Below are 10,032 nucleotides of genomic sequence, written 5' to 3' on the forward strand. Positions count from 1 at the left end.
CAAAAAGCTCCTATACAAACATAACCACACTGAAACACACAGACAACAGATGGGGCATTAGAAACCTTTAATGTTCATACCAACAGAATCCAACCGTTGAGCTTTTCACACATTAACAAACCGCTGCCCACCATCAAGATGACACAAAATGAAACGCTGCACAATAAATGTGCAAATAAAATACCCAAACAGGAATCACAGCCTTTAAAACGAAAGCAAAGACTTTGCAGCCCTGAAGTTCAAGGCTAGATATAATGCTGCCACCTAGTGTTCAAATCAACAGAAAAAAATCTGTTAAATCTAATTTAAATAATAAAACTAAAATCGAATCTATAACAAAATGGAATCAGGAATTCCTGAAAGCCAACCATTGCCAAAGATTGCTTAGCGCTTACAGCATATATATGCCACTCTAAGAAGGCACATGAATAATTATAATATTAATGTAGTACTATGTCGATCCAGGTCTCCTTTGCACACATACAGTGATGGTGATGCACAGATTTACCAAAATCTAATAATAAACAATTCAAAGAAACTTTTTGTGTTGTGAACCAGAACAATGACAAAAAAACAAAAAAAAAAAAAGGTGCCATGATCACGGCGTCAACTCAAAGGAAACGCCACGTGCTTCTCATGTCTTCTCATTGGCGTGATCATTTTTGAATTGCTGCATGCAATCCCAGCCTGCTGGTGAATTTTTCCCTATCGATGTTCTTGTGCTCCGGGACGTGTCTGAAGGTGCAGTCGTCCCTCGTGCATCCTGTCGTCCTCCAGAAAAAGCACTCCTTCTTGTATGTGCTACAATATGAAAAACAAGTGATAAATCATTTTAAAAATTCAGTTCTGGTGATGAATGATAAAATTTAAGTTAAAAAGAAAATACATTCATTGTTCTTTAAAAAGGCCAAAAATCACAGAAATAATCTCATCACAAATCTGGAACTACAAATTTATTTGTCTCAATTCATCAAAGGAGAATAAAATCTAATCTTGTGACAAAGTGAATCAGTGCTTTTCTCAATAAAAGGAAGAATGTCCTTACCTTGGGCGAGGGCAGCGGTCAGTAGCAGCTAATTTGGACCCACCGAGTTCAGGGTGGACTTTGTAGGGGTATCGCACCGTCAGCGGAGCCCCCTCGAAAATCATTCCCTGGAGAGTGAACAGACCTTGTTAATCATCGATTACTGTGACCGTGGTTTTCTTGAGTAATTTATCAATGATTTATCATTCGGGTTGGTGCAACACAGATGCACTAAGAGTTTACATGACCTATGATCACCGTTAGTGGGGCCACTACTGTAACAATAAATAAAGAAGACTACACCAACAGCCGTGAGTGCAGTGTGTAGAAGGCAGGTAGCTGCCGTGGAGACAGAACAGGTTAGTCTTATTACTTTATGTGCTTATATTTGTCTTCCATTAAATACCAGTTTACCAGAGATGTCTGCTGCCTCTGCATTTACTGGCCAGCTGCACTGCAGTGTAACAAAGAGCATAAGCAGACTCTTGGAAACCCACAGACTCAAAAACCTACAACACTGGACTTACAGTCAGACTTTACTCACACTATACAAACCTTAGGTTTCATATCACAGTGCTAAGTCGAAGGAAAAAAAAATCTAAATGTGCATCACAATCCAAAGACTAAAGTTCACTGTCTTGTCTTGCCTGTGACTCATGCTGCTCTACACTACACATGTGCTGCACCCATGGCTACGTCTGACACACAGGTTTTGTCCCTGAATGTAACTAGATATAACTCACTGCAAATGGCACATGGATACATACATTAATACACTGGATGGCTTTATCACAATCTTCCTTTCTGGTGTAATTCACAAAGGCACACTGTTGCTCCAGGAGCATCTTGATGCTGTAGATGGCCCCAGCTCTGAGAGGGAGAAAGGAGCGAGTGTTGAAATGATCGATGAACTCACTACTTAACTGACAAAAAAAAAGACCCAGCAACTGCTCAGATCATATTTTGGTTTTTCTTTTCTAATTTCAAGCCTACAACATGAGAGTGCTGAGGAAGATCCTCACACAACAATAGCATTGCCATATCTCACCTGCTAAAGAGCTCGTGGAGTTTTACATAGGTGACAGTAGGCGCCAATAATCCAGTCCAAACAGGAAAAAGTTCTCTTTAAAACAAAACGGCAAGAATAAAAACATTCAGTTTTAAATTGATATGCTCTATGATTAAGCAAATAACGTTAAAAGCTTGAAAGGAAATCTGAGCCCACTTCCTCTCAACATCAAACTTACAGTCACATTAAAGTCAAATCTTCCAGCATTATACACTTTTTAGTAGATCCTTACTCCGACTACATACACAAACTTATACACAGCACATCCAAGGTGAGACAAATCAGTCGGAGACCTGCAGAGTGATTATCACCCCCCCCCCCCCCCCAACAAAAAGCCCTTAAAATATTGCAAAAAGAAAACTATAATTACATAAACACCCTTTTGTTTGAATTTTCGCGTACATATTAATGAGGACTTACGGTTTTGGACCATTCCTGGAGCGAGGGGTCGGCGACTGAGACTTTGATCTGTTTTGGCCAAACGCGTCAGACTCTCTCATCTGCTGCATTCGTGGGCGGCTTGGTTGTAGGACAGTCCACTCTCCCACATCGTCATCATTATCATCATCATCGTCATCATCACCGTCATCATCTTTCAGCCCTGCTGGTGGGTCTGCTGTCTCTTTGCTGGTGGCAGGAGCTGTGCAGACTGAACAAACAGTACAGTCATGTTCACACTTGACTGGAATTTATATATTTTTGTGATTTAACACAAAATCACAAGTGGTGACAACACTGTTCTTTTAGATGAGGTGTAGATTTGCTCTTTTTTTTTTAAACACAAAAGCAATTTTCACAAATCGACTAACCCTACTCAATCATGGCAAAGAATGTAGTCTTAACAGTGCCGACTGTTGTAGTGCAGTCTTTATATACCAGGACGCTGTTGTTGTTACATTTTATTTACCTCCAGGACCTGTGTTACTCTCACTGGCAAACAGAGCTTCCACAGCTTCCTCTAGTGTACCGTGAGTTTTCAGGGCTTCAGAGCTCACTGCCCAGCTGAAGCCCATTTCCTGAAATCATACAAACATACAGACATTAAAGCCACAAATGATTACTTTATTATCCCAACACATACACACACACACACACACCGACAGGTGACACTGGTGTATCCCAAAAAGAGCTTTTCATATGAATCTGTGGGAGGGAAACCAATGAATCAGACTTTTGTTTTGTCTCATTTCCATTTTTGCAAAGCGTCTCCTACCATGAGGTGCAGCGTCTGTGCTCGTTTCAGCTCCTGTGCGGCTTCAGCACTTGTACTTTCCAGCCTCAGGACCTCTTTGTAAATCAGTGAGGCTTCGTAGTATCTCTGGGAGAATCAATGTTAGGATTTGAAATTAGTTGGGGAATTTACAACAAGTTGTAGGATTGCGTTATTACACAAACAAAACCGCCAAGTCTTCAGTTTTTAAACGACCATGCTTAAAGAGGTTCTGATTGCGCCACACGGCATTTTGGAGGATGCAGTCTGTTACTGTCTAATAGCACCGGGCTCTTCACACAGGGACTCCTGTTATGCTGGTAATGAGGGAATGCTAAATAACAGAAAACACCCGAGTATGATGCAATGCAGCACAAGCAAGTATCTGCAGTTCCTCTATTGTTCCACAGAAGTATGTTAATCCCCAGAGATCTCAGTGTCAAAATGCCCATCTAAATCATATTTACAGCTACAACAAAAACCCCCAGCAAAATATAAGCTGTGTTAACTGGATACCTTACCTTAAGACCACAGAGAGCTTTCCCTTTCCTAAATAAACCTTTTATCCAGTTTGGTTCCATGGAGAGTGCAACGTCAGCATCCGTGAGAGCACTTTCATACTGCTGTAGTCTTTCAAAACAGAGGGACCGATTTCCAAATAACCTGAAACACAGCGAACAAACATTTATGGCCATTAGCAGTTAACAGCTCCCGGTAGTTCTAATGATGTCAATTTAAGTCAATGTTCTTACTTAAATTCCTTTGGGTTGAATTTAATAGCCTCAGTGAAACATTTTACTGCCTTCTCGTACTGCCCAGAGGCAGCCAAACGATTCCCCATGTCTGGAAAAGAGGAAAAAAAACTGTTGTGTCCTGTTTGTATTTTGACTTTTTTTAACATAAGGCTCTCAATGATGATGGATGGAAAATGTCACTTACTGGCAAACTCAATGCTTTTCTTTGCATACTCCTCTAATATGGGATCCATTGATTTCTGTATAGAAAACCCCCCCCAAAAAAGTCTGGTTGATGAATAATATTTTCAAAGTCGTACTTTGAATTGAAAAACAAACACATTTGCGTTGTGGTTGCTAGTAAAAGCTAACAAAAGCTTCATCCAGCAGTATGACTGAGCTGAAATACTGAGGGTTGAGGTAGGAGCGCAGAGGGTTTTGCAGCATGCTTACACATCACATTAGATAATGGTTAGAGGGATATTCTCTGGGTCAAAGGGAGTCCGAACAGAATGTCCCAAACTACAATCAGTGATATTAAAATGATCAAGGCTAAGCAGGGGGTGTTTTTGTGTCTGTCTTTGTGATTCCAGGAAAAAGGAGCCAAAGCAAATTAAATCCTTTAAAACGACAGATATTTCTCCTGTACTTTCCTTCTAAAAAAAACTTTGAACACAACACTACTGGCAGTCCTAAGATTGACTGCTAAAGTCCCACTCAAGCAGGCGTAGAGACCAGTCAGTGACCCCTTGGTGACTGTCAAGTAGTTATGGAGAAGTGCAACCGTGTGCACAGGCAAGCCAATGAAGCAAACAAACTTTCCAATGCTCTCTTTCCACTCCCCCAACTTTCTCCTCCCCTGTACATAAAATATACGGGAACTGAGACAGTTTTTCCACATGAGCTTGGAGCTATGTCAACGGCCACTGTTTGACACAAGCATTACAACTGCCAGCCAATACTGGCTAACAACAGAGTAACAACAGAAGCTTCTGAGGACAACACAGAGGAAATGTTACCCATAGTGACATACTTGAGTTATCGGAGAACAGAGGTTATGACATTAATAACCTCACGTTTGCATGGAAGATGCTGACTTGTTTGCATACAAGCAAACATTTGTCAACCAGTTGGGGAATATACATTTATGTTGCCAGGGGGCACCAACCAGTCTCCAGGTAACGTGTCAAAACATTCAGCAATTTGGGAGCAACAGACTTGAGTCTTGACCTATAAGAATATGTTTTCAAGATTCCCACCTCTTTACTGGTTTCAGCTTTCTCTTTCTTTCTAACTTCAGGTTCCTCAGTGATATTTGGATTTTCCACTTCAGGCTGTTGAACTGCAGATAATTTACTTTCCGCCTTTTTTCCTCCTTTTTTCTGTTTCTGAATCCACGTCTCCTCAGGCGCCGATTCAGCAGAAGCAGCATATGAATTATTGAAATCCAAATCCTACGGAGGATAAAACAAGGTGGTTGTTTTGGGGATAATCATCCGAAAGGTGCTCTTGTGAAAAGACTGTCATTTAAAATACGCATGAAAAATAGTGTTACATATTTGCATATAATCTGATACTGTTAAAGCTCTACCACTTAAAAGAAAAGGTTGCCTTTCTGTTCCAAAAAACTGAAATTTACAACTCTGACAGACCTTTTGCTCCTCTTCCTCGTTCTCATTCATCTTCACAAGATTTTTTTCTGCAGTATCAGCACCAGTCTTATCACATCTGGCTGCCTCAGTTGCCTTTTGAGTTTTATCGCTTCGTGAGGATCCAGTTGTTTCTGCATTACTTTCAATTATAGTCTCATCATCTTCTTTTTCAGAGGAATCTGACTTGCCTTGTTCTTCCTCCTGAAATAACATAAACAGCATTACAAACAATCAGAGCAGCTTTAAAAATACCTTTCTGTCTGGATTTTCCACTCTGACACTTGCATGTACACACAACAAGGATAAAAATAGACTCACAGCTGAACCGTCTTTAACTGCACTCTCCTTTTCTAGCCGCTTCTTTTCTTTTTTACGCTGCAACAAAAGACAGAAAATTCTGGTCAAAAAAAAAAAGCAAAACGCCAGCATTGCTAGAACGTTAAATCCTAATAAGTATGCATATGCAGACCATTTTTTTACGCTTGTTCTTTTTAGTTTTCTCCTTACGCCTTTCCTCTTCTTCTATTAACTCCTTTGCAATTCTATCAGCTTCCTGGTGAAAAAAAAAAAAAGGCAGTGTCAACTAACGTTCCAATAAATTCCCAAAAAAGATTAAAATCTGACAGAGTGCACACAAGATAAATTGCTTTGGATAAAATTACCATTTTAAAAGATAAATATAATACTGCTTAAAGTTTTTTCAATGCTTTGGTTTATTCCCCACAGAGTACGTGAGTCAGAGAGAAAGATATGTCCTATTACAAACCAGACACAAATATTAAAGAGATCGTTCCTTGTTTCATTTCCCAACAAGTGCAATAAAAGGGCAATACCTCATCAGTGAGCTGTTTTATTTGCGGATGTGGTTCTAAAGTCCTGTTAGCGGCCCTGCGTTGATAATAACGATCGTCGTCGTCGTCGTCATCATCTGAATAAACGATATCTTCCTCCAAAGGATTTAAAAAATTTAAACCTGCAAATTATAAAAGACAAATACAAAAACGTGATCGTCACGCCACGATAACACAATGCAAAGATCACACCAAATTCCCTGCTGTTTAATCACGAAAGTGGTGAAAAGAACCACAAAGAAAACACACCACCTGGGAACAAGTAAATAACAACATTTTTAAGTAAATGAACTAAATCAAATCAACTACTACAGCTTTTTAAAGAAAGTTCCTCCTCACTGTTACTAAAGTGTCATAAGCATCTGCTTGTTACACTCAATACATACATGAAATAAGTGTTATCAGTTTAGTTGGATTTCTTGTGGCTATAACAGAGGTGGGGGGATATACAGCAGCTTTAGAATTAAATAACAACATTTCAAGAACATTTGCAATAATTAGATTTTGGCTGTTGTGGGAAATATCTGTTATCTGTTAACACCGTTTTGCTGATGCTTGCAGCTTGGACACAATAAGTGTAAATATAGGTAAGTTTCCATCAGTCTTTTCTAATGAGCAACTGTCACTGATGACATGCATCCTAATTTGAACTGAATCTACTGAAATAAGGTCCCACGGGTGCCAGCAGCATTATGATGCAATAACAGTGACACAGCACAATTCTGATGCAAGTGCATCAGAATTCATTTCCCTACAAATTAAGTATAAAATAACTGCTCAACACTTTCAGCTCTTGAGCAGCCTGCACAATTACAAGTTAAAAAACAAACAAACAAACTCAAAAACAATTCCTACCTGGGATGTAAACAGCTGCTTAAAACCCTGCTTTACCACCATGTAGCCATGTCAGAAAATTTCCATCCAACAATTGCTCTTCCTGTCACATGGAGCACAACTAGCAATTGCTCCAACCAAGCTTGGTGGGCTCATTTTCTTACATTTGGGCCACACATCACTGCCAGCACCTCCTCCTTCATAACCTGGTTATCAATGTTGGGAGTTTGCCTGAAGTGGTGAAAAAAGTTTGTTGTTTCCACCTTTAGCAGGAGCATTTTTTCTGTATATTAAGTCTTGTGCTTTAATGGAGCGCACTGAAGTAGCTCCCTTTTAAACTGCTAAATCCTCGTAGGAGTCTGATCCACGGCTCTGCCTCTCAGGCATAACTGTGCTCGTCTCATTGTTGTCCACTTAACAGATGGCGTTGCTATATCAACAAATTTGTGATATGACAATTTTATATCACGTAAAAATTTATACTGGTAGGCAATATAATAGGCACAGTGCTAGTCTGTAGTTGTGGATTTGCTGCAAATGGCTCAAGAAGATGTATGTCTGATATCCCTTCCCATTCCTTTTGTTTCCTTACTCTTCCAAATGTATGCTCAGTGTTTCCTCCCTCCTCTATTTAACCTTAGATCATTCAACACTGCACTTGCATCAAAGCAGACAAATTTAGCAGACAGTTTATATAAAAAGGGAAAAAAACAACAACAGCTGAGCAGCAATGCTTAAAACTACAAGCCTATATTAAAGCTTGATTTCAAGCTTGATTTCCTCTTTAACATAACCTGTAACAGCAGTTTCAGAGAATGCTTTACCAAAAAAGCCAGGCCGGATATCATTCAGGAAATTGCCAGAAGGAGCTCGTCCACTCAGGTAATCTACCATTGATTCCTATAAAGAAAGAAAAAAAGAAACAAATAGTTAGCATCCAACATATTTACATGTTTAAAAAATGAATCTGCTGTAAAATAAACTACAACTGGTTTGGTTTGTAATTAATAGTTTCAGTATTTTTAAAGCAGAACTGCAGCCTGCATTTCACAGGTTCTTGCTTCTTGCAATCAAATGTTTGCTGGTTGGATTCCTCTGTTGTTATCACATGAATATCTTTCATCCTTTTATACATGAAGGGGGTCGGAAGTTCAGAAAATGCTAACAGGTGGAATTGTGTGTAGAGAGTTATTAAATTACTGTGACATTATATGAATAATTTCCTTTGATACTAATTTGTCTCTAGAATTAGGATATTTATTCTCCTGTTGATTGACTAATTGATAATGATTAAACAAGTCATGTCTCAAATATGATGACTTCCAGCGTTCCTTCGTTTTATGTCATTATGAGTGTACTACCCCAGCTTCTTTTTCATTAGTACATCTTATCTTCACCAGCCTGGGACACAAAGCACAATACAACAGTCTTAAGCCACCCTTCCTTTCTTTATATCAGTTCTTCAGGCTTTCTGAAGGGTCTTTTTTTTTTTTTAAACATTGGCTTATTTACCACTCTTTCCCCCCCTTGTACCAATATTTTTGTTCGTTTACATAAAAATATAAAAAAGAGACACCTAACTCAAGAGACCAGAAACGAGCTGTGGCTGAAGTATACCAAATTACATGAAACGGGACAGAAAAATCATAAAAAGTATAACAGGAGTTTCTTCAGCAGTGCCTCTATTTGTTTTGGGGCTAAATTTCAGAGAACGGCGCTGGGATTATGTCAAAATTGATGGAATTATGAAGACAGAAAACTACCCTCACATTTTGCTCTACCATGCAAATACCTTCTGGAAAGAGTCTCACTAGCAACGTCGTAAGGATGACATTGCCAGTGTGTTTCAAACAAACACTATCAGTCCACAGTCTGGACCTCAACATTTATGGAGCAGTGTGGGATCATCGTGACAAAGAATGGAACAAAAGCAGCTTGTTAAAGAAATAAAGTAACTCCGAATAAACAGCGTTCGCTGTAAGACTGCAAGCAAGACGTCTGCTTTATTACACGCTGACGAGCCACCATGACCACACCTAACATTATAATAACCTGTTTTTCTACATCTGTGATAACACTGTAATAACAACACAGCAGTTTTATGGCTTTAGTCATACTCACGTGTGTGTGCATTAGTCTCGAGTTTTCTCGAATTCTGGGCATGGCTGTCCCACCTGGCAGGTAGAGAAATGGAAAAATAAACTTCAAACATATATTTAAATACTCAAGGACTAGCATGTAACGTTGGAGAGTTAACATTAAAGGTGGTAAAAACACAGCAGCGTCACCTTCGCGCTGTCTGAAAGCCACAATAATACGTCGTTAGCTGGTAAGCTAAACAGCGACATAAGCTCAAACAAGTCAATTTCTTGGTAAATGAAACTGATGGTCAGGCCTCCCTAATAAGAAATAACTATCACTGCTTTATTCTTACCTTTCACAATCTTTCTAGGCATGTTATTATTTCTGTGAAGTGTCGTCCAGAAGCTGTGTTTATATATATATATATCGTTGGATAAGCAAATTCTACAGTACAGTGATCCCTGCTTCCTGCTTTCTGCTTGTGGCGTCGGATTTCTTCTTCTGCTGCTCATTTAGCCACCTGCGCTTCTTCTTTGACGTTTTGCGGAAAGCTTTAATCATTAATGTTGTATTACT

General features: G+C 39.3%; 1 protein-coding gene across 1 annotated transcript; it reads right to left on the reverse strand.

The window, feature by feature from the left end:
* Positions 1-52: 52 nt before the first annotated feature.
* Positions 53-9,955, reverse strand: LOC102210317 (RNA polymerase II-associated protein 3-like). Its single transcript, XM_005728685.2, has 18 exons — positions 9,809-9,955; positions 9,496-9,548; positions 8,199-8,274; positions 6,523-6,662; positions 6,159-6,242; positions 6,008-6,064; positions 5,690-5,890; positions 5,297-5,491; positions 4,243-4,297; positions 4,056-4,146; positions 3,825-3,966; positions 3,307-3,411; positions 3,001-3,109; positions 2,514-2,742; positions 2,073-2,147; positions 1,792-1,894; positions 1,046-1,152; positions 53-801 (listed from the first exon to the last, which is right to left on the reverse strand). The coding sequence occupies exons 1-18, from the start codon at positions 9,828-9,830 to the stop codon at positions 657-659; spliced, it is 1,989 nt and encodes a 662-aa protein (XP_005728742.2). The 5' UTR covers positions 9,831-9,955; the 3' UTR covers positions 53-656.
* Between the last annotated feature and the right edge of the window lie 77 nt (positions 9,956-10,032).

This window comes from Pundamilia nyererei, unplaced genomic scaffold (genome assembly GCF_000239375.1).
Source record: "Pundamilia nyererei isolate P.nyererei 1_Seehausen unplaced genomic scaffold, PunNye1.0 scaffold00029, whole genome shotgun sequence".
NCBI classification, from domain to species: domain Eukaryota; kingdom Metazoa; phylum Chordata; class Actinopteri; order Cichliformes; family Cichlidae; genus Pundamilia; species Pundamilia nyererei.